We start from the raw sequence: 25,564 nt of genomic DNA on the forward strand, positions 1-25,564 counted from the left end.
TCGTGGCAATGGATCTGTCTCGGAACTGTTTCGTAATTGGCGCTCGTAACATCAATCAGAACACGCACACACACACGTAGGCAGGCAACACAGGAAGGATGTAATTGGGTGTGTAATTTAGTCGTGATATTTGATGGTGGAGCGCAACGCGACCCGGCAAGGTCCTGGACAGGAATGATTTATGCATTGCGCTGTAAAGTGTTTCCGCGATAGCAAGAACGAAACAAGATTTCACAAAACAATTAGTGCTTTTGTGAAGCGATTGCATACATTCGGGAGTGAATGTAGTTTCCCAGCATCCGGAAGGCGAACTCGAACGATCGAGTCTATCTATCTATCTTCTAGGACGAAGACCAGAACACAGCTCGCGATGTCTTACTTTACGATGACGAAGAATCGGCTGCCGATAACAATCTAGACCTTTCATTTGCTGCTCGTGCAGTCTAGCTCCATTCAGCTGCCACGGTGAGCTTCTTTATTGCCCTTTCCGGCCTTCCGCACCGGGTGGTACAGCTGGCTCCCCGTCGGGAGAAAAGTTTCGTTTTGTTTGCGCATTGAGAGCAGTTAATCGACAACCTGCTGCACCAGAGGTTGCAAAACTGTCCTTCCCGTATGTCTGTGTGTGTGTGCCCTTGAAGGCTCCCAAATATACAATCCACCGGAAATGAGGCCAAAGGCTTTGCAAACGTGGATAAAACGGCAAGCGGGCGTATGAACCCTACACTGCCTTGCTTCGCCCGCTTGTCCGGCTGGTGCTGTTGGTGGTTTAAACCCCCCCCTTTTTTCAAAAAGGGTACCCCAATCCTTCGGGAGTTAAATCGTTCCCGACGACAGAGTCATCCCGCATGGCGAAAGGCATCATCCTTTCCCCTCCCATGCGCTAAACAACAACATTGTATTGCCGCGTGGCAATAAATCAGCCATTGATTTCGGGCGCATTCGAGAGCGGGCGCGGGTTCCGGGGCTTCGCTTCACGGGGTTAGACGGCGAAAGGGGAGGGCGATCTTCTTCACCCGTTCGGTAATTGGCAAGATTTATGTTCGTGCCGTATCAAATTAGGTCTCTCGCTCTTGGTGGGAGGGAAGGATGGAAAGCAAACACAGCTGGCGAACAGAAAGGGAGTGCTTTGCGAACCTTCCAGGCCGTGTTCGTGTGGCTTGGAGACAAACTGAAGACCATGTGTGTGTGAGTGGAAGAGCAATCTGATGAGAATCAGATAATTAGTGATCTGATTGTGCGATTCGGGACGGCGTGCGTTATATGACGTTACCTTTCTTGTCTCTCGATCGTAAGATCCTTCGTCGCGCTGAAGGACATTACATAAAACAATTTAAATGCATGGGGTTATTTCGTTCGAAGCATAGTAGTGCATACTATTTGTAAAATAAATATAGCTACTTAAGTTTTTTTTTTATATAATTAAGATCGAAAGAAATGATTTAAACATAACAATAAATACACAGCAAAACCTTATGATTGCAACTTCTCGAGCAACTCTCAACAGCTGCATCTAATGAGGCATAAACTTTGCAATAATTTAACCGTCTCCATCCGCCTGCCAGCTTACAAAGAGTAGAGCGCGCCGGCAGACAAGTTGCACCAGTGGCACCAACATCACCATAAGACTGTGTAATTGGAACTTCCCCGTCCCGCAGCAAACCGGTCAAAACAGGCGACGATCGCACCCCATATGATCGATCACGAACCGATTCGAACTCACATCGGGGCGACACTATTTTCCCCCTCGCTCGGCGCATATCATATTTTCAAGCTGCCCCTTAATTGCGCCCATTCCGGACGACCGTGGGGCGCTTTCACTTCTTCTCTAAATCATCTAAATCAGTGCTCCCAAACGGACGGCCACAAAACACCGCACTCAACCGCGCACGCAACCGCGCACGGACGTATCAAGTAGGGCAAGCGCGCGCCTCAAAGCAGTAGCCACCGGAGCTGAAGGCTGACGACGCAGGGTGCAATAAATGGTGCATCTGCATGCATCGGTTTTACTGGGCCAGTGTCGACTGCGGCAGCAAAACGGTGTCATGCTCGGGCTGTCCACCGCCTCTCGGCAAGGCGGACGTGGCTCATAAACGAACGAACCAGCAGTGGGGCGAGCAGTGCCTGCAGACAGGTTGGATGTCCCTCTTTATGGCAGGCCCGGTCCACGAGAGGAGCCGGTGTCCGAATCGCAAAAGCCTAACGCCGTCATCGTCATCCATTTGCTCACTTTCGCCCTGGGAGGCACCGAACGTACATTTAGCTTGGCGCTTTTCGCACTTTGCAAAACCGGACAATGCGTGTGCCGATTAGGGCAAAGCGGGCCGACGGCGAGGCCGGTGGGCTGGCAAGGCAGGTCTGCAAATATGACACACATTGTTGTCGTCGAGGGTGTTTGAAGCTTTGTTTTTTATTTTGTTTCCTTTCAAACAAGAACCACGGTGAAAGTGGAAGGATATTTTACGGCTTGAAATATGATGCTACCGAACTGTATTATTATCCTGCCCGCGAAATGGGTGTTAAATAAGTGCTGCTTTCGCGAAACCGAGCGAAACCAAACGCAACAAGACGGCCCGTTGCACACATCTTTGTTTCCGGGGCACAAACATACTGCTGCAACAACATACCGTAAACTAGTTGCAAATTATCGACCATCGAGTTTTCTTCGCCCGCCCATGAAACGGGCAATGAAAGAAAAGCCATAAACCTGCCAGTGTGGGATAAGCATCGTCCTGCTCGTCCTCCAGCGGCTTGCTGCTTGCAACGAAACCGAAATACCTTTCGAAAAGTTTTCCAAAATATTGACACCCGGGACACAGTAACATTGTTCGAATAATGGCGGGGCGAAATAATTCACCGAGCCGGATAAGAAGAGCCCGAACCCGATGGCCGGATGGCTTTATCTCTAGCGGGGAATTATAGGCCTGCAGGCTGCAGCTGGTGTGGTGGCAGTAGGGTGTAGTGGACCTTAAGATTCTGCTTTACATTGTTTCTTTTGTTGCTGATGTTGCATTTCTTGACGTCGCTTGTCGCGAGAGAGAAGGAGCGCGTAAGATGCATCAATGCCTAGCAGTGGAGGGGACGCGGCAGTGAGACTTGCGAATCTCTTCCGGAACTGAAAGGAGAAAACAATGAAAATTCTTTCCTCCCCAGTTCCCACCGACCGACGGTAGAGGACTGCTACGAAGAACGGGTGGGGGAGAGACTGTGTCTCAAGAACACGGGCTGCAGGAATTCCCTTCGCCGAAGGGTCTGTGTTAATCGGTGCCGGGTTTCGTCCGTTAACGGGTTTGTCGGCCAACGCCCGTACGATGCCGTCGAGAGAGTGAGAGAGAGAAAGAGAGAGAGGAAGATAAGAACAAAGAGAGCGAGCGAGCGAGAGAGTGCGTGTGCAAAGTATTCGTCGGAGTGTGGGTTCGTTCGGGGCGTGCTTTTCTTCGCAAGATTTTCCTCTCATTTCAACGCGAAATGGGAATCGATCCCCCCCCGCGCCAACCCTCCTCATATATTCCCGTACGTCCCTTTCGAAGGTGGAAGGGCTGGTAATAATAGTTATAAAATTTAAGTACCATCCAATGGCTCGCAGCTCCGCGTTTGCTGGTGAGCGTTAGCGCGAGCATAAATTACTTTTACCCCGCAGCAGCACCAGTGACCGGTGCGTGGTGGTGGTGCAGAGAGGTGGCGCGACCGCCACATTATCGTTCGGCCCCCGCGGGTAGGTCGAGCCAGCGCCGGGTTTGGCTGGGTTGAGCCCGGCCATCCAATTTAATCCCTTCCGAAACACTGGCGGCGGTGGCGGTGTCGGTGCCGAATCGGACGCATTCCCGGTGCCCGACGGGTCGGTTTGGAGGAGTTTTCCTCCGAAACTGTTCCCGTGCTGGCTGGGCAAAATGAAAAGAAAACACGCGCAAACGAGGCGTGAGATGCGTGCGCCACGCTCGACGTGCGGCGGCACGATGCGGTCTTCGCGAATCGCGATCGGTTCTCACTCACTCACTCACCGATCAGCACCGTTCGCAAACCATCATCATCCCCGTCAGATTAACTTACCGTCCACTCCATCCCTATCCACCCCCCTTCCCCCTTCTCTACAGACACTGTGTGCGGCACTGGATGCAGGCTCGTTAGTTGCCTCGTCCACTTCAACCACGGAACCGAGCGAACCGTCTTTACCCTCAAGAGAGCAAGAGAGAGAGAGAAAGAGTGCACAATGGAATGCGCGCAAGTGCAGTCTCAGGTTGTGGTTGTAGATTTGTTTGGAATGCATATCTCAATATTACGGCATTATGTCATTAAAATATTTCCCCGTCAACTGGCAAACACCTGCCACCCTACTACACAGAGCCGTTGCTGCTTTCCCCCTTTCCACCTTCGTTACTGGTATCGGCGAAAAACCGGCTTGTGTGCGAAATGGGAGGCCGCTGGGTGCGCGCTGGCCGGGGTGGGTAGCTCGATGGAAAAATATTATGCTCTCACTTGTCCGACTTAATTAAATCAAAAGGCCCTGACTGACTGAGCAACCCATGTCCGTCGGCGCACCATATTCTTGCTGCTTGTTGCTGGTTTCTTTCTCATTTCCCTCCACACAATCGGAGGCTAGAAGGAGGAGGAGGAGGAGGAGGAGGTTTGTTGCGTGTCGATCGTCACCCGTCCAGTCACACGCATCCGCCAGTGTCCCCATGCAATAGCGGGGCCGCGTAGATTTGGCATGGTGTGCAGGAACTGGTTTGTTAGAAGAGCAGCAATCGGCAGCACACGGCCTGCTAGGGCCCAGGCTAGTGGCGGCTAGTTAGCGTGGTTCGGATTGCGCTACGGAAGAATATGGTGTGCGCCGGACCATCTCGCTAAAAGGGTTCGCTGCGCGTTCACTCCTCTTCACCGGAACTTGATCGCTTATTAAAGGCTGGCATCGATCGTTAAAAATCGTTCCCAGAATTATGGTACAGAAAGATTAACAGAGGGCAGAGCATGATGAGTGTTTTGCTGCACGTGGTTTCACCTTCCAGATTGATACGAGATTCGCTAGAAACGTTGCCGGTCTTGGGCTGTTTGAAATGAACAGGATGGGAGGGTTTGCAAATGCTCCCAGAGGAAGTAACACGCCTTTTTCACAGCACAGGATGACTGTCTCGGGCTGGATTGAGTTTATGCTCTGTTATGCACTTACTTTTTAATGAGAATAATAAGGCTCACACCACTGTTGCAGCATAAAGATATACGTCTGAGACGAAGAGTGCTACTTGTTTTCATAAATAAGATCACAACCACTCGACCACAAGTTTCTAGGTCCTACCGGCAGTTTTCCCTTCTAATAAACAAATCATGTTTCCCTGGGCGCTAACTACGAAGGCACAGCTTTCCCTACTTAGCATCCCACCATTTGTTCGAGATATCATCCGAACGAAAAAAAAAACAACAACCAAAAAGCAAACAACAAACTCACCCTCCTAAAAGGTCACACCTGCGCGTGTCGCCGAGCGGCGGATGTGTGTGTGTGTGTCTGTGTGCTGGAACCAGGAATTGCCACCAGCCACGACCAACATCTGTCGATACCGATCAATCAACGCGATCGTTGAAAAGTGGTTCTGCACGCGTCGCCCGTCTAACGCCCGGGAGGTACCTTGCGGACCGGGACCGGATCCATTTCCGTCCCAAACCCCCAGCTCCAACCGTGAGGCCTCAGGAAACCTGAGAAATTTCAACCATCGAAATCGGTGTGATCGAAACTGACCGACTAACGCTCGCTCGCACACAGACACACATGGGCATACAGGACATCTTGCTTCTACAAAGGCCCCCAAAAACATGCCCGAGGGGTCATGTTCAATTTGGATCGAGATAACTTCATACCTCGGCGACTGCCTTCATGCCGGACAGGGTAAGGAAGTCACACCGGAGGAATGCAGAGGGAGAGAGAGAGAGCGAGAGAGAAGGTGTGAATCATGAAAATGTATTAAAACAGGAAATCTATCAGATCAATAACCGGACCCCGAAGTTGTCTTGTGGTGTGAGGAAGGAGTTGAGGCACGCTTTTTTCCCCCTTCTCTCTGTCTCTCTCTCTCTCTCTCTCTCTCTCTCTCTCTTACGTCGTGTGTCTATCACTATCTGGCGACTGTGGTTTTAGGGAGCGCAATGGTTCCAAAACATTAGACCTTTCGGCTAATCGCTCGCTAGGCACGAACGCTTAGATAGAGAGCACAGAAATTAGCGACGTTTTCAACCCTGCCACGGATCGCTATCGAAATTTTGCCATCGATTTTCCAGCCGTACGGGCACACCGGGCCTTCACGCGTATGTGATTCCCGACCGAAGGGGTCTGTACAGCCTTTCTCGGTACAGATCTCGCATTAGCCCCGAGGGTCACAAAGAGTCCGCGCCCCGCGATAGCTTTGCTTCATTATCGTTCGGGGCGGTTTGGGGCGCGGGCAGCAGTGCTTTCTCGCAGCCCGATCGCGATCGCGCCAGAATCGTGATCGTTTAGGCTTGCCAAATGAGTTGTGAACATGGCATATTTTAACTAACGATTCGCTTCCTGTGGCCACCGGTCGCTGCTTCCGCATTCCAGAATTGCGCGAAAAAACGGTATCTCCAATCGGAAAGGAGTTTTTAGTGATTTTTTTAACCGATCGAACAACTAGCTATTGCGGCACTGCACAAAACTGTGATGAAAAATAGGACTGTCCGGTGGATAGTTTTTTACTATCAAACGCTTGAAGTGCTTCCTCATAAATAAAGCTACGAAACAAGGGTGTGTACAATAAAATCGACTCGCTAACACAGCTATCACACAGGGCCTTAAACATCGGTAACAAATGATCGAAATTTCGAAACAATCACAAGAACACAAGAACAGTAACGACAGGGCGAAACAAAAAACAGCATCCAACTCGTGCGCAGATTTATTGGAGTGAAGTCGGCGATGGGGTACTGGCTAGCTCGCTCGTTTGCTAGCGCTCCACAAAATATAGCTCTATCGGGTACCCCATCCGCTCCCCTGCCACCCACCCAGACGGGTTTGGATTTTGGAGCCCGTTGTTAGCCATCCCCGTAGCAATGCCGGAGCGATGATAAAGCGATTAAATAATATTTATGGAAAATGGGATATATTTATCAGAAAGCAACCTTTCTTTAGGTTGTTTTTTGCGCTGCGACCGAAGCGCTTCGACAAAACGGCGTAACAAATTGAACCTCGGGACAGCAGCAGCGGACTAGAGAGCGATCCTAGGATCTCGTTCACCCCGATTTCCCTCAGCCCCTCGGTCCACGGGAATGATATCTACAGCCCGTTGAAATATTACACATTTCATTTAATCTATGGCTTTCGACGCCCAAAAACCCACGGACCAGCGAGATCGCACCCCCATACAGCAACGAGGCATTCGACGGAAGCTCGCCAGAACACGAGGGTTGTGATAGCGAAGCGGACGGGGAGGCCGACGGTTCCATTCTCTTTAGCTAACCTTCATCACGGCTGCTGTGATTGGGACGGCGGCATGACGCTTTTTCACAATTCGATTGAGCCTTCCCCCCGGAAAACCGGTCTAGGTCTAGGTTCCGAATGTATCGAGCCCGGTGTGCCTCATCAGTAGTGCCCGGGTGTGGGTTCGGGAGTAATTTTTCATCGATCTAAATGTGATGCGTCGGTTCTTTGCAGGTTCGCTACAATTCTGCGCCAGGCCGCAGTGCTCTCCGGGCTCTCGATGGTAAGTTAGCCATCGCTTGATCAAGATAAACAAATGTACATAGTTGGTAGTGCGGGAGGTTTTGGTGATGATGCTGGTGAAGTCGAAATCGGGACTCCAAATTAGCTAATCTGATAGCGATTTCTTAGCGAGGCAGCGTTTACGTGGTGATCGGACCCGATTAACGTATCAAACGGGTAGCCCACGCAACCCGGCCAGTGCGGTAGCATAAGATACAGAACTTTATTGATGCTTGATAGCCATCAAAAAGGTGGACCACCGGCAATGGCAGTGTGGTCAGCGGTTCCATCGCGAAGCTTAACGAGAATCCTTTAATTAACGCTGAACAACTTTACTTTTTTCTTCAACTCACTACGCTCAATGGCCATTCGTGTGGCCACAGACACACACGTTCGTACGAAAAATTTAGGAGTGCTTCTGGTGTGTGCGTCCGCACAGAACCTGGCGAACAGAACCGTTTGCATCTACCGAGCTTGCCCCATTAATCTTCTGCTTAATGAAATCATCAAACTGCATGCTGCACAGTACGGCTGCGGGTACGATTTCCGAAATTAGTCGTCCATTCGCTTTGCATCGCGATTGCCTGTTTACGAGCTGCATCGCTGCATCAATTCCGTTTCTTCCCCTTTGCCCCTTCCCCTCGAAATGTCTAACAGGAGAAGCAGGCGTTTTGGGGAGGATGCTGGATACCCGTGTGCCTTGGAAGAGGCCAGCAAATCGAAGCTCAATTAGTGAGGATCTGCTCAAAAAACCGATCTGCGATATCTGCGCCCCAAAAGACGCACAGATGGTGGATCAAGATCTTGTAACGATCAAACAAGAAACAAAACAACAACAACAAAACTGCAAGAAATGGAGGAATAATATTGGAATGCAAATGTCTACCAACCGCAGCGAGCTCATCAGAGAGTCACATTTGGTTGTTGTTGTTCAATTTCACATGCAAAATCGACCCAGAACATTCCACTCAGGCACGTTGATGGCAAAGTCCCGGCAGGTTCAGCGTGTGTTTGTTTCCCGCAAGCACCTGAATTCTATTGTAGTACAAAAGGGGTAGATCATATGCACAAAAAAAAACAGAAAAGAACTAGAGCACGTACAGGCGCCCATTCCTTCCGCATGCCGTTCGATCGAGCCCAGCAAACGGTCGGCGGATTTCTGAAGACGGCGCGCGGCGACCTTTACGACTTCCCGGATTCCCGTGGGTTGATCTTGAACACGGGAAAACCTGCCCCGGGACCCGCCGTGAATGGTCAATCGTACACCACTGGCTGTCTAGGAGTGTATTAAGTTGTAATGTTACAGTTGTCCAGCCGCCTCCATTGCCCTCTCCAGCTCTCTTTCTCTTTCTCTCTCGCTCTCTGTATCTCTTCCTCTTTATTTCTGTCCTTCCCACCTCAAGGTTGATCCTGACGCGTTGACAGTTGATCAGCACCACACCAGAGTGTGCCACAGTGGGGAGGACGAAAAACGGGGGTAGAGCAGAGGCATATTCGGTTCAGTGTCACCGCCATCTGCACGCTACACATCATCTCGCATTCAACACACACACACACACACACACACACACACTCATGCGCTGTTCGGTTCGATTCGATCGGGGCACTGCTGTTCGACAAGCTGCACGAAGGAACGGAGAACGACGACGATTGAACAACAGAAATAAAATCAGTGAATAAAATTTTAATGAAGCCAGTTAAGCAGGCCCGAAAACGACCACCGCCCGGAGGAGGGCTGCAAAACTGTGCAACAAGAAGCAGCAAGTTTGTCCGGGGCGAAGCAGTGGCTGCGCCTGGGCCGTGTTTTGATTGGGTTGAAGGGAATGAATGAACATCATCACCTAATGGTCCCCGCCGCCTGTGTCGGCCTGTGTCTGTGCGTAAATAAAACCAACCGCTGGTCGCTGGGCGTTTGATGATAGCACACGACTGCAAGTGAATAAGTCCTACGACTACACCAAACAGCGACTGCATGGGGATGGGATGAGAATTTTGAAGTACACTTCAGGGAAGGTTGGAAATTGTTGGCGAGGCAAATTTTCATATTTATATCGCCCGGTTTGGAGCGTAAACACATTCTTCCCAGCCCAGTTCACACATTACAGACGTGGCGTACAAATCGAAACCTGTGCAGATTGAAACCAAACGGCATCGGCATTCTTGGTGCGTGTGCAAATTGGCACATTTCCCGCGCGCGCGCGCTCGCTCTCACATGCGTTTGCGGTACACACACTACGAGCAAACCGGAATCGCTCGGGGATTGGATGCTAATTAAGGTACTGGCACTGGCCGCTACTGGTAGGAGAGACAGTGATTTGACCCACTCCCACTGCCAAGGGAAAAGCACAGCGCCTTTCGCAAGCTCCCGCAAGCCGGAAGATGTTGCGTATGTTTTGACGTGTTCGGTGGTATTCATTTCGTGTCACAGGGAAACGTGTTGAAGGGCCGTTGCAGGGCAGCGAATTAATTTCGGTGGCAGCTTAATTTCTCACCTACCGTGCGAGCCAACGCCAAAGCCGTTCGCGTGTTAAGCACGACAAACAGAGAGGAAAATGGGAGATTCAAAAATCAAAACTCATACAAAACACACGAGGGAGGCATTCCTCCCTATTGCGAAACATTCTCCTCCGCCCGGGGGGGGGAAAAGGTGAATTTGTACCGCGATCCAACCGATGAAGATGATGCACGGCCTCGCAACACGCCGGTCTGCAATTAACGCCCAAAGTGGCCCGAGTGCGCAACCACCGGGGTCCGGGTGGTGGAGATGCAGCTACAGCGAGATGCAGTACATCTGCACTCGACCACTCGAGGACGCGCTGGCGGAAATGGGAAAGTGTTTTGTGTGCGTTACGAAACGAGCACTCGCACGATAGATGCGGCGGTCGGATTCGGGCCAAATAGTTTCGCAAAAGTGCAGTCCGGCACAGACACGTAACAGGTGGTGATGCAGTCTCCATCGCCCACCAGGCTTATGCAATTACTTTTCCTGCTAAAGCAAGCAAGCAAGCAGTGCACATTTGCATCTTTTCCCTGGTGGCTTGGCTTGGGAGGAATTGTACATTGAGAGGAACAAATATATCACACTGACGGCGTCTATTAACGCTTGCAGCCAGCCAGCCAGCCAGTATCTCTTATTAAGCCATCCTCATTGAACTTTCGCTAAAAACGGCACTTTGCTCGGCGCGACAGACGCCGAAACAAATGATGTCGAACAGACCATGAGACAAGTCGGAAAAAACGAAAAACCACTGGCCCGGGCGGAGAAATCGACTACATGACATTGTCTCGGCCCGGCCGCCAGCCAATTGCCGCTATCGGAGGGTTCAAAATGTACTACTAATGACGAAAGTTATCTGTTAACATTCCGGCCACAAAATTTGCCAGTTTAATTACCCCGTTTAACAGACTGCACCCTACCGGCGGGCGGTAGGTTTCCGTGAAACTTTATCTTAATTATTCGATTCTTCGCTGCTTAAGTTTCTCCCGCAAATCATTCCGGCGTTAAATGGCGTCACGGAGGGCAGGAATGGCAACGGAAGGGATGAGATGGCAGCATGTGTTCGTATCAGGTAAAACGTGCCATTTCCCCCTCTTTACTGGAGTTTGGATACTGCTTTTGGGGTAAAACGTGCAATAAAAACCAACACACACACACACACACACACACACACACACACACACACACACACACACACACACACACACACTGCCACGCACAGCAGGACGAGAATCGACGTGGGAAAATACATAAATCGTGTTTATATTTCAATTAATTATTTCAATCCTTGTTGCACGCTGCTTTACGCAGGCACTGCTTGGGCGCAGGATTTTTTTCGCGTCCCGAAGTTTGGGAATTCTTCGTGCGATATAAGTGCAACGCACCATCGGGCATGCTTTTGTTTCTGTTACTTTATGCTTTATGCTTTTTTTTGGCTAGATATTTCCCAACCCCCCCTGTCCTGCTGGCAGGAATTAATCGTTTTCATAATCGGTTGTAATGAACGCGCCGGTTGGGCCACGAGGGCCAACGTACGCTGCTGTACTACCACCACCAGCTGATAATTGTTAACGCTCGCAAAAAAAACGCATCCTACAGCGCGCTCGCAATCCGAATCGGCACTTACCTCTGAAAAATCGCGTTGCGACATGTTGCCGCCAATATATCACCGTCTTCGCGCGCTGCCGAAGGTGTCTGCATTCGCCGTCGATGCTAAAAAGCGGCCTGTGTTGCGATGCTGTTGCTTTGGCGTTAGCACGATGGTTTGCTTTCGGTGAGGCTGCCCTTTCGTGCCATTTCCTGGGGAAGCTTTTTCTTCTCTTCTTTTTTTGTTGGCAAAATATTAATAACACTTTAGCTCTCTCTCACACACTTTTTTGCCACAATCACACAACACAAGATGCGCTAAGCACTGGGTAATTTGATGTTATTTACGAAATAAACACACACACACACGCACTAACGATACACTTTACGAAAGAGTAGAAAAAAAGCACTGTTGCGCAACAAAATATAAAGCAAAATATGAGTATATGTGAGTAGAATAAATTTCAAACCTAACCTAACCGCAAAATTCACTCTAAGAAGCGAGCGAGTTTGAAAATGTTCTTGACGCGGCCGCAACAGCAGCAGCAGAACTGTTTGCACGATTTACACGTTAGTTTGGGGCGAAACAGCACGCTCTGGCAACGGCCGTACACTGCTGACTGATTTAAATGTGCCTCGTTCCCCGCGGAAACCATACGACTGCACGTTCCGTGAATGGCAAACGAATGATTTCAACGCGCAACAGCAAGACGACGAACCCGCGCCAATGCTGAAGTTCTGGCTGCACGTCGCCGACGAATTATTCATCAGCACCAACGGGGTTCGTTCGCCACCGTCCGCTCCGTCGTCAACGTTTGTCAACACCACTTTGTTGCGATGCTTTTTCCCATCATCATCATCATCATCATCATCATCTACATCATCATCATCGTGATCATCGGTTTCTCCCGTGTTCGATCCCAGAAAGGAAACGTACAACAGAGCATTGAATGATCGGCGTCCTTCCCTACGTATCGATGAACGTCGTCCATCGATGAGCTTCACTGCGAAATGTGTGCGCGCGCGCCCATCGTGCTCCCACTGGCGGAATGTTCCAAATTGAATAACTTTCATGCGGTCATAAAACTTAATTGATTTTCAGCTTCAACCGTTTTCCCGCGCTGCACTTGCAGGCAGGGCGAGCAGGGCAGTTCGGCAGGGGGAAAAGGTCATCGGGAAGAAAATGTATAAATTTCTTCCGCCTCGCGGCCACCCGGTTCCGGGATGTGCGCGGCAGATTCGGTTTAGTGTTCCTTCTTCCTCCACCGACCGGGACTGCTTTGTTTTTTTTTGTGGGACGAATCAACGCCACGGTTTCGGAGTCGGATGCGAGCCCGGCTTTACGTCACATATGTTACGATTTTCGTTTTTCCCACTCTTCGGTGCTCTGCGCGTGTCGGCGGCGTGCACGCTCAAGTCGATCTCTGGTGTCCGGTGTGAACTAACCGCACGGCCCGGAGGTTCGTTCTCGCGCTGGTAAGCTGTTCCATTTTCACGCGCGCTCCCAGTCCGTTGATGGATTATTATGACGATATTGTCCTCGAGCGATTTCCATCCATCGGGTCGTTTGTGTCTGCAGTAAAAACAAAAATAAAAAAGAAAAGAGAAAAGAGGTAAAGGAAACGGTTAGCAAAAAAGTGTTGCAAAGTACAAGGGAATGGCAAAAAAAAGCGTTACATTGGGAGTTATTTTTTTTTTACATCAACACGTGAAACATTTCCTTCTCCCCAACTGCAACTAACGGGACTATGGCACAAGCACAAGGATATACAGTTTCCCACCTTCAACCTTCATCCTGAATCAATCGACCGGCGCAGGACTGGCAGAGCAGTGCTGCGATCAGATTGAAGAAAAGTAACAACGGCTACCAAAAGCCACGAGAGAGCCACAATCCACAAAAAAGGGCACCACCAACACGGAAAGCCCTTCGGCCCATCGGTGACGAAGACGGGGCCGAAACGGGGTGAGTTCTGTTACGGATTTTCACATTTCGGTGCAAAAATTAAATGGGACGGCTCTCCTGCCGGGTCCGTGGGTAACAAATGGGAGATTTAAATTAAATTTTGCCGTATTTTTTACCGACAAAAGCAAAAAGGTGGCGTGTAGCAGTGCATGGGGCATAGAATGCGAGTGCACTAATCCTTGCATCCTCGCTGCGCTTTCGCAGCCACAACACAACACGCGGTCACGAGCAATGAGCAAAGAAAAGGAGACGATCTTCCGCCACAAATTCACCTCGGTGAGATGAAGGGCGAGGAATTTGTTATTGTTGCAGGTTGGGAGTTTCTGTTGCTGTTGTTGTCGCTCTTCTTCGTCTTGCTCTTTCTCCGTTAAGCTTTCTTTCGCGTAAGCTATCTCAGGAAGAAGAAAAAAACAAGCGCACAGTGCCGGGTGTGTTTGAGTGCTGCTCTTTATGACAGAACTAATTTAAAACGCCATCAGAACGTACCGGACCCCACCTCCCCCACACCGCAGTAACCGAGGGGGCAAAATGGGGTGTTAAGGTGAAAAATGGCTCACACAGCCCTAAACGGGGTCGGAGTGTTTCGGCCAAAAAGTGATTTATAAATTACCATCCCCATTCGATTTAATGAAGCCTTGTGGCGCGGCACAACTCGTGTGAGATGGCGTTGGGACGTAAAAGTGGCGGGTAAGAGAAAAAATTGCACAGGCTCAAAAATCGATCAATCCTGCAGCAACATTGTTTCCCAACCCGAAACACTACTAATGAATGAGACAATTTTCAAACCCCTTTACTGTTTGAACTGTTACATAGTGCAGGAATTTTCGGTCTGTACACCTGTGCCTGAATTGTGTAGCATGCCTTTAACCAAGGAATGTCGGTATCGATAGATCGCCCCACACTAATTGGAACGTAGCTGCTTCCCTTTTTCCTTCCGACAAGTCTTCCACCATTTTTGAACGCCTAAACAAACAACAGTACAGCGACAAGCACCCTGAACGTATGACATCGAGCGCGACCGGCAATCCGTCATCATTTTTCAAAGCCCCGTCAACGTCAGCCCGCGCTCTTTTCGAACGCTACAGGTAGCGCTTTTGTGGTGTAGGCAGGAAGCACGTCTAGCAGCCGGTCGCGAGTCTTTTGTGGTATGTACCGGCCGGCGCATGCCGTCCCCCGTGCAGGGCAAGCGTGCGGGCTAGAGCACGGCACGGCATTAGTAGGCTCGGTCTAGCTGGCTCGATCATCGATCTTCCCCAGACGCGGGACAAGCGATTGGACATGTTTGCTCCATTGTTTGCGCAGGGAATGGCAGGTTCGTCGCTTACATCTTTCGTCGAACAAGTACATCAGCGCGCAACGCCGATCCACGACATTGCACATCGCTCTTGTCCGATTGGACGGCATGCTGTAGGGGTAACAGGCGTGGTTCCAAGGCGGACGAAAACAGACCGCCCGAAATGAGGATGGCTTTTAGCAGTAATCCAATTTCGCTTGCAAACCCCCGTTTAGTGCGGGGCTTGATTTCAATAAAACGGTTCCCTGTTTGGGAGCAATTACCCACGGTGTCGATCAACGATCTATACAAAACCGACAAGCATTGTACATCGTTACATCGGCAGACGGGAAAGAGGGGAAAAAGGGGGAAACATATTTCTACGGATGGAAAACGGTTCTTCCGAATGCTTAATATGGATAATTTATCTCGTCGTTTGTGCGCCTATGTTTATGACAGCAATGTTCGTATGTCATCTAGAACCGTGCGCTCGCTTCGGATCGGGTTGTTCGGAGATGATCTTAAGCCAGTGCTGTAAATGGTCACCTGCCTGCCTCCCCCATGAGCGCCTTGTAATCCGCTTCAGAAATGAGATTCTTATGATTGTTCTTCCCTCATCATCAGCAGCAATAACAGCAGCAAACATTACAACTGGTACCAGACCGAACGTTCAAACAGGGCAGCCAGCAAAAAAAACAAGGAATTGCTTCTTCTAGAAACCAACCTGCAACCCGCAACAGGGGAAGGCGAGTAGTTGGCCTTCTCTTTCCCCTTGATGACAACTCCAAAGACGTTTCGTGTGTCGTCTGCCTTGCTTGCTTACTTCCAAGCACTTTTTTTTGCGTAGCATTCGAAAACGATATGAATTTGTTGGTTGAACTATCTTCATTCGTTCTTGCAGTTCCTTTGCCATCGCAAGCAGCAGTGTGTGTGTGTGTGTGTTTTTTTTGTTGTTTCCATTTTTGCCGATTCCCTTTCCACTCTTTGCACCGTTTTGTCTGCACAGCTGCATTTTGTACTTCATCCCCCCCCCCCCCGCACTGTTTACCATTCCCATGCCTTCCTACCTTCGGATCGAAGCGATCGGCTTCTTAGCTCTTCGATTTTTATTTATTTCTGCCATAAATTAATAAATTTGAAGCCGTTCGTCCCGTTCGGCGGCTGCATTTCTGCACAACCCCTCCCCCGTACGCGGTGCCGGATTTGCCGGACGCCTTTGCGCACTGGTACCAGATTACGACGCAACCCGGGCGGGCCATATGGCGCACGGAAGGGAGTGCGCGATGCACCAACACAAGCGACGAACGTACGCGGGCGCGCGCGCGCTCGCTCGCTCGAGGCTTGCGCGATCGAAATTTGTGATTGCCGGCCACGGGGACAACGTGGATCCTCTACTGGCACAATCGTCCAAGTCTGGAACTGCTTCGGCCACCACGAAACGGAGGAGGCGACAGCGTGTACCTGCCGTGTGGCCGTTCGAGTGTGGGATGGAGTGGCAAGGGTGGCAGGCGATAGGGAGAGCTTGTGCGAACAGCGTCCAACCACAATCGCTAGACGGACCCGAGCGCGAAAGATTAGCGAAACATGTAGCCTTTTTTTTTTGCACAACCACCCCGTACTGCTCATTTTGTCCGCAGTTGTGTGTTGCCGTTGGACTTCCTGGCGGGCAAAATTACGCTCCACGTATCGGCAGGCCCGGTAAGTTACGAGCCGGCCGGTTAACCGGATCCGGCGGTCCGTGTGGACGGTCCGAGATAATGAAGATACTCGGAACATTACGGGCCATTGCAATAGTACTATCATTCGAGTCGGAAAGCGGACATGGTGGTAGAGCGCGACAGTTTGTAACAAGGGTGCGACGACGACGACGCAGGGATTTGATTTCCGATGAAGCGATTCGTGCGTTCCCACAGGAATTTTAGCAAAATGTCACACCAGGCGAGGCCGGTGTCGATGGAACGCAGCTGGAATGTTGATACAAAGTTTTACGTGGGACGCCGAGGGAAGATTTATGTGGCGGGCTGCATGATGACAGGTTCCGATTGGGTGCTGGGCCGAAGGAAGCAAGCGCACGGGGAAGGGGAAGCATGGACATCTACACAATGGGCAGTGCTTGGTGAGGAAGATCCCAGCTATCGGCAGGCAACAAATCACGCGACGTGCGCGTCGGCATAAACCGTTGCGGCAGGTGACAAAACGTTGCGTCCAAGGACATATTGGAGTTTGGGGGCTGAAATTCCCAGAAGAGTTACCTAATCCCGTGCTGTACTGTCAGGACTGTTTCAAGAAGATTTTGAACTTGGAAATACCCGTTTCCTTTTAATACGACAGATGACGTTCCTGTAGCAAAACATGAATTATGCATCCCTGACCATTTTTAGCTCCCAGATTGTGGTAGCTGCTCACAGCCAAAACGCACCAGTGTGCGATTGGCAAATCAATTTACCTTACCGAAACGCTCATTTCAACCGGATAACGATTACTTTCACTCGTAATTGCCACCGAACGATGGTGGGCCATATTTCGCAAGCAGCCGTAAGCTGAACCGTTCAATCCGTTGTAAAGTGACCGGTAAAGTGACGGGCCCAAAATGACTTCACCAAGCAAGCAGGCAGAGAGATGACAATACGCGCCACTTCAACTTTCAACCGTCCAAAACGCGCTGGTCGTCACTGTGAGGCACTCACTATTATTAGCTACCGGTCGTTTTTGCCTTAAGTGATATCTATTGACGACGACGACGACGACGATGACTGCTAACGATCTCGGGAATTAGCTCCCCATGTGCCGTTGCTGCAAGGGTAGGCCGAGCTAATGCTCAAAATCGTACGTCCGACATCCGACAAAAAAACCGCGGGGGCTCTCTCGAACCCCTTTTCGGGCCGAAGGCAAACGCGGCAAATTCCAGCAGTGCAGTGAAAGTCGCGCGTCGCCCTACGTTCGCTTCGAACGAAAGTAACGCAACGGGAGTTACTTTTCGCTGATGGAACGGCTACCGGCAAAGATTACTATCTTCGGACCTTCTAATGCTTTCACACACATTCAAAGGAAAATAGCCCCTTCCCCGGTGGGGGATACACGCCCTGATAGCGGAAAGGACACTATTCTAAGTACCGTGCGTCCGGTCCACATCCGGTGCCAAGGGTGCCAAAGTATTCCTCTCAAGCCTAAAAGCTGACCCACAAAGGAAGAAAAGCAACGAAAAAACACACACACAGAAAAATGCCGAAAAAGACCCGGTACACTAGAAATGGACAAAGTTAAAGATTTATAATTAACAGCCACCTCTTTCGTCCCACCACCCCCTGGCCGGGGGGGGGGGGGGGGTCATTGAGGCTTTGTTCCCGTGGACGCCTTTTCCGTCAAAAAGTCGAGCCTATGCTTTCCATTTTGTTTGCTTCTCCCCTTCCTTTTGGCCCGTCTTGGCCCGTCCCGTCAGAGTGACCGGCTTTCCTCTCTCCCTCTCACTCGCGCTGGTTGCTCTGTTCCGGAAGGATTGTTGTAAAAAAGTCCAATAAAGCCAGCCACAATACACACATAGACGCACTGAATGTGCCCAAAAAATAAACTAAAATGAAGAGATGATGTCTCCCAACACACCAAGGGTCGTGTTTACTTTGACCCCCGGAATATATCGTTGGAATCTTAGAGATGTGGTGGAAAAGGCAGGGAAAGGAAGAGGAAGAGAGAGAGAGGCATTAGGCGGAGGAAAACAAAACCAGTTGCGGATAGAACCGAATGGTTAGATGGTGCCGCTTTCCACACAGCCCAATGTTGCTACCGTTCGGTGTTTTTAATTGCCCATGTTGTCGATGTTGTTGTTGCCTGCCCGTCTGCCTAACCCATCCTCGTCCTCCCCTCCCCTCCGCCTTCCTTTCCTTTCATCATTCACTCTTTCTCTTTCTAGGCACAGCGACCTAGGAAGCGACTCACAGCCGAACCGATAGTCGGCCGGCGTTGGTCCCGAACGGTCAGTAATCGGTGTGGAATGCGTCGGCTGAAGATGCTGAAGATGAGCGACGCTTTGGAGTGCTCGGCAAACGTCGATGGATTAGCTTCACTATCTTCCTCTCCACAGCCTCCTCCCACCCTCGCTTCCTATCCCTTCTATGTGGTAGTTATGTTTGGATGGGTTCTTTGTTAGCCTGCGCCTTTTTTTATTGATATACTCTCAGATAATTCCGGAATAAAGACGATGGGCGAAGCGTACAGCAGTTTGTTTTTTTTTTTACATTCTACCAATGCTTGCCCTTTCCACATACACCAAGCCGGCGTACGCACTACACACTGTTCACTGTTCCGTTCCTACCTTTGAGCGTCTAATTTCAATTTGCAACCGTACGGTGGTCTCCAAAGAGAAGTTGCGCTGTGTTGCTTTCTGGCTGCTTTCCGATTTCCATCCGTGCTGCTTGGCAAACAAAAGACTCGCACACACGGGAGGCCACACGACCACGTAATCCATGAGTAAATCGCGTGTGGTTTTTTTTTTTGTTCTCCACAAAGAGCCCGAAAATGATGAATTCGAAACCCACAAAGATAGGATAGGTGTTCTATTTTGGACTAAAAGGTTGAAGGGGTTTACTTTTTTTTTGTTTTTGTTTTTTTTTGCTTCTCCGTCGCTGGAGCTCATTAAACGTGACGCATTTGCTACAAAACTGTTTTGCATCGCCCGACCAGCGCGCACTGTAATGTCTTCATTGTACCTCCCATCGGGGTAAAGCTATATAATTAAGCGCACCCCGTTGGAAGAAGTTCCCATCGAATGGTTTGGGGCGCGCAGTGACAAGAACTTGGGCCGCCCAGCAGGGAGAGGGAGAGGGTAGTACAAGCGGATATAAAACGGAAACCTCTTTCTTTTTCAAATAATACCCAGCTGCATCGCCGTTTACGATCGGTATGGAAGGTATGTAAATTTTCTGTACTGGCGAACCTTCCTCTACTCCACTCTCGGCCGGCCGGACACGGTTTCGAGCTGGCGGGGAGGAACAAAAAAAAAAGAAACTCAATAATCGGACGGCCGGGCACAATTTCTGGTGACAGAGCGAATTTCCAAAAACTGTTGGCAAGCTCGGCCAGTCCAATTTCTTTGGCCCTTGAGGGGAGCCAAATTTTTCCATTTAGTCAGCCATTTTTGTGGCCACAATTTGAATAAAATGGTTGCTGGTAGCGTCTGGCGAGCACTTCGCCCCGGGTGACAGTGCGATCCCTAACGAACACACACTCACACTCCGCACCGGATGGAGGATGACGTGCATTTGATGCATCGCAAAACTGAAGGCATCCGTGGGCTTTTGATAAAACTGATAGCAGAAAGCGGAAAAGATGAAAATTTAAATGAAACTACTCCAAATGGGTTTGATTGCCTTGAGCGGCGGGTTTTTGTTATTCCCTTGTGGAGCGTTGTGTTCCTTTTTTTCGTAATGGACAATTTAGCTCAACTGTAGCAAACTGTTTGGCCCGTCCTTGCCATGGTGCAATGGTGCATATGTTTTCCTCGCCGCCGCCACCGCCTGCTGTAAGGACACTTTTAGTACACAAATTCTTTTGTGACTCGAATTCCACCAAGATGCGATCCGGCGGAGAGGATCGTCTCTCTTACTCCCTCCTTCATCCACCAGGATTCGCAAATATGTTGAGCTAAGCCGGCTGGCCTCGCGCGGAAAGAAATTTGCCTTTCTGTGTGATCGTCATCCAGCACATCCGTCGTTGCGTTGACAAGCCTTCAGAGATCAACGATTGGACCGGCCAACAGGGAAAAAAATGCCCATCATACCACGGAACAAACAAACAAACGGTGAAATAACCCCCCCCCCCCCCAATGCAACCAAAGGGAAACACAGATTAGGGATTGCGGATCCAAACCCCATTGTGCTGGGCCTTTTCCGTGCAAATCCTTTCTCCAAGTTGGCGTTTGTTTCTTCTGGTTTTCGGCTGCCTACCTCCGGAGTTTTGTCTTTGTTGTACGCTCTGCTTACCCCCTTTTTTGCGACTGTTCGCTGAAACATTTTAGAAGGGCAAACGAGGCAGACAGGCTTCAGCAGCAGGGAGGAGGGACGCGCTGGTCGTTTTTTGAAGCTTTTTGTTCGGTAGCCGTGTGCGATGCACCATCGGGCATGCGGTGCATCGACACTGCATATGCAGCCGACTTTATCGGATCGATTTCGGAGGAACTGGTGGCCGGACGGACTCGTGTGAATTTGGACGGACGCGATCGTGGCATGGAGCGGGATTGGATTGATTGGATGAAATACGTCGACGAGTGTGATTGAAATGGTGAGCGGAACGAGAAAGCGCGAGAGAGAGAGGGAGAGAAGGAGAGTCACACATGTGCTAGAATGCCATCCCAGCGTGGTACAGTTTGGGGGAAACTGTGAGAAACTGTTGTCAAGAAAATTGGCTATCCAATTAAATTGGGCTCGGGGGTTCCGTTCTGCACAGCACCAAGCACAACAAAAAGCAGAGAATGTGCGGAAAGAATTGTCCAAAAATCTCCCACATGCTTGGCGGGCATTTTTCACGTGCAGGTTTGCGCTTCATTGTGGTGGACACCATTCGGTTCGTTCGTATTGTTTTTGAATGTGTCCTTTTAGCACAAAACGTATGCAACTCGGGAAAGAAAACAAAACGATTTTGCATATGCATTTTATTTAATTTGATTGGATGTTGCGGCAGAAGCATGACGAGCGTTCCGAGCACGTCGGTGTGGTTAAAATGTTACAGAAGCGTTGCATCCAGTGCTTGCCTTAGCTCTGTTGTGAATTTCGTTCGTTTCATTCGTTTACAGAGCAAAGAAAAACCAACGCTTTTGCACAAAACAATATACCAGTTAGCTAAACATACTTTTTCAATCAAATTTTGCGATACAAAAATTGCATACAATTCTCAGCATACAGTGACATAACTCCTGCCCGACCCAAACGACAATCCCGAACGATTCCAGAAATGGAAGCGCCATGCTAATAATGCAATATTTATTCATATTTCAAATTATAAACAAATCAAAACACAACGATCAAAACATGAAGCCCGTGGAGCGACCAAAACCGGCACAGGATAACCGAGATCCGTTTGCAGTAATATATTTCTCCACGGAATAAGCAATCGGCATGTGTAAGAGCCGCACGCGCATAAATCAATTCTGCGTCGATTTGGGGCGGTTGTTTTTTGGCCGTGGTGGTGCCGTTGTGCTTCGAATTATGGGTCAGTGATGAAATGATTAAGGGTTTCACTAGAATCGGTATTAACGTCTCCATTTGGGAACGAATGTTGAGCCCGTTTACCATGCCTTCCCAAGATGTTGTGTCGAAACAAGTACCGAAGGGATGGACATGCAGCCAAGAGGGAAATCATCCCGAGTGTCATACAGAATGATGAGAAAAGAAGAAAAAGAATTTAAAAAAAGAACTCGTAGGCGACATGACGAGCCTGCACGGCCAACTGCGCTACCTTAATGAAGACATTAGCCCTTAAGTGCAACGCCTAAGGAGCGTTTCTCCTCCCATTCGGCCAAAGCCCATTTCCGCTGCAATCTTGCTTGTTTTTACGATAAGCGCAGTCAACAAAAACAACCGGCCCCTACCTTTCCGACTGGTCCCTTTAGGGCGACAGATTGCCCGAAGGATGGCAATGGCAAATGGTCTTTCCCCCTAAGCGGGGGACCATAAACGGCAAACAAACCAAATTTCAGTTGCAGCACCACTAAACCGATGTAATGAACTTCGCTCGTCCGCGCTGATTGCTGCTTAATTGTGTTATAATATTTGTTTTCCCCCATGCCCCGCATCATGCGCTGGTTGCACCTGCTTCCTTTGACCACAAAAAATAAAGAAAAAACAACGGGAAGTCGTAAGGACGGTTTACGCCCCGCCAAAGGTGTTCCCGCAACTGGGGGATCCGCGCACGTTCGTTAATGAGTTTACAATAATTCTCACACTATATCAGCACGGTTTATGATATGGTGCCGCTGTGGGAAAGAAAATCATTGCCCTGGGGAGAGTTCATGGTGCGACAAGTGTGTGTGTGTGTGACCTCTTCCCGGGGCCACTGCAGTTAAAGCAGAGCCAGTTGCAGCGAGCCACGAACACTTCACCTTGATCATGACCGACCGAAATAAACAAACGACTATAAAAATGTTACAAGGGGCAGCGAGGAGAACAAGATTTAAAAAAAGAGACTGCATTTTTTGGCCGTTGCCAACGGATCATGTTTACAGCAGCGTTGGGTGGTGTTTTTGGAATCTTGGGGTATTCACCACCCCCTCCCTGCTTACGTTCGTTACTGGAATGCTTTTGGGGAATATTTTTCACTCTTTATGGCACTCGTTTCCCAGCTGATAATTAATTTATATATACCTCTAATTAACGGTGCATAAATTACTAACGCCGGTAGGTAGAACGATGGATGGCATCGTGGCACCCGCAGGGGGTTCGGGCACATCGGGCTGCAGGGTGATCATTTTTGCTTTTTTTTTTGCTCTCCCTCTCTCAGGAAACATTGTACTGTGTAAATGTGAGTTTTTTCCGCGCTGTAAGTTGTTTGCTGCACAACCAACCCGCCCACGGGTGGGTGGTAATTTCACTTAAGATTTTGATTGATCATAAAAAAATAATATTATTATTATTGACAGCGTCTGGTATGCGTTTAAGCGCAACACCTCCTAAATTAACCGTCCGCTACACGTCCAAGAGTGTGTGAAACTGTGGGTCTCATCATATCCGAAAAATTCACACACAAGCGAATATTTGCTCCTCTAAACAGAACAAAAAACAAAACCACAAAAAAAGCAACTTCTTCCCGGTGTACTTTGCAATTCGTTCCCGCCAGCCCAAATATACACCATGGGAGAAGTAGTTTCACCAATGTTTTTTAATCGGTAATTTGGCGACTCTTCCGGCCGTCGAACACGGGGACGGGGGTAGTTGTGCCGTTGGATACTTGTTCTAGCGCTCCTAGATAGGGGATATTAAAGCAGAAATCCCCCGCTTCAACGTGTGTATTGCGGCACTGCCACCGCCTGCCAAACCCTATTTTGGTCAATTTAATCGAACAAGCCCGCTGACAAGCACACAGCACAAACGAGAAATTACCGCACTCTGGACCAAACGAGCCCAATCTAATCGCCAGAAACTGGCATGAGCTTAATTACTGTGACTAACAAGGACGGACCGAACACCGACCCGCAACCACTACCCAGCCAATGGCTGGGTAGGCAACGAAAGGGGAAACACAACGCTGGCGCAGATGGGGATCGCCGTTGTTCCCGTTTCTGTTCCGGCGCAACGGAACCGGCGACTAATAAAACAACGTTGTTTGCTGCCATTTCCGATTACGATTTCGCGGCCCGTGTAAATCGGCACTTGTTTTGTTGTATTTTGTTTTTTTTTTCTTTAGTTGAGTTGATGTGCTTGAAAGAGGTAAGAAAAGGTATCATACTCATTGCTAATGTGGCTATTGTTTTTTTGTGTGTGTGTGTGTTGCGGTTTCTCAGAGCGATAGAGCATTCTTGCAGACATTCGTAGCTAACAAGGTACATCCATAATAGAAGATAGCCCCGTTTAATGTGCAGTTTAAGCACAGAGATAAGGTCAGTACATTTCGGGTGTTTAGAAAAAAAAACACTCAAATTATCAACGTTCAATGCTTCAAAGTTGTAATGTAGATAAAAAAGGAACTTCAAACACATTCCTTACATTTCTAGATGAAAAAGTAAGCACTCATTCCCACAATAGCACCAACACAGTTTTAAGGCTTCCACCAAACATCGCATACGTTTCGAACGCCGACAAAATAGGCCGACCCTCAGCCGCCTGCCAGTCATCGAAAGCAACACGATATTAATAATAACAGCAAATGAGTTTTTAATGTCCGCACTGTTTGTTCTACCGTTCGCACGACGGGTGGGGCATTTTCTTACCCCCACACTTCCTCCTGGAGATCGCCCTGTCCGAAAGGGGTGCGCGTTCGAGGCGTCCGATCGGATCAAATCGCGCAAACACCGACAGGACTGCCAGCACACGACAGCGGTTCGTCGCTTTGGACAACCCGTTGAAGTCACCGCATCAGAAGCAACCTCTACCATCGCCCCCACATCCCGCGCCCTATGCTGTGATCGGGCAACGGGCTGACAACCGCGGGTGAGCCGCACGCCGCGCTCGTCGACAGCCCAAATTGTGATGTTTAGTTGGCGGGGCGTCATGGGCGATCGTAGACACCGCCGGACGCCTGTAATGGATCAGGGTTCCAAAAGGTGCAGCGCCGAGGGACAGGCAGAGCAAACGGACAACACAGCGTCCAAGCAATGAACTGGATCGGTATGTGACAACCAAACCTAGCAGCAGCCGCCGCCGCCGCCGCCGCTTTCGTCCGATCGCACGATGAACAAGCGGAATTTGGTTTTCCCGTGTACGGGGCCGACCAGCCAGCTCACACACCTTTGCTGACGAGTGGCGATCGACGGTGATGATCGTTCTTGATTCGCATGATTCGGTCACCCTGTTCAATCCACCTTCCACACCCCTTCCCTCATCGGCTCGTTCCGTCGTGTGG

General features: G+C 49.7%; 1 protein-coding gene across 2 annotated transcripts in view; it reads right to left on the reverse strand.

The window, feature by feature from the left end:
* The window catches only part of LOC120895492 (tetratricopeptide repeat protein 28), a 115,683-nt gene that overhangs the window by 76,319 nt on the left and 13,800 nt on the right, over window positions 1-25,564 (reverse strand). For both annotated transcript variants that reach the window (XM_040298937.1, XM_040298938.1), the window contains one exon: window positions 11,824-12,192. In XM_040298937.1, the coding sequence (XP_040154871.1) occupies window positions 11,824-11,847 (24 nt within the window). In that variant the 5' untranslated portion in view covers window positions 11,848-12,192. The remainder of the gene's footprint in view (window positions 1-11,823; window positions 12,193-25,564) is intronic.

Source organism: Anopheles arabiensis, chromosome 2 (assembly GCF_016920715.1).
Source record: "Anopheles arabiensis isolate DONGOLA chromosome 2, AaraD3, whole genome shotgun sequence".
In the NCBI taxonomy this organism is placed as follows: Eukaryota; Metazoa; Arthropoda; class Insecta; order Diptera; family Culicidae; genus Anopheles; species Anopheles arabiensis.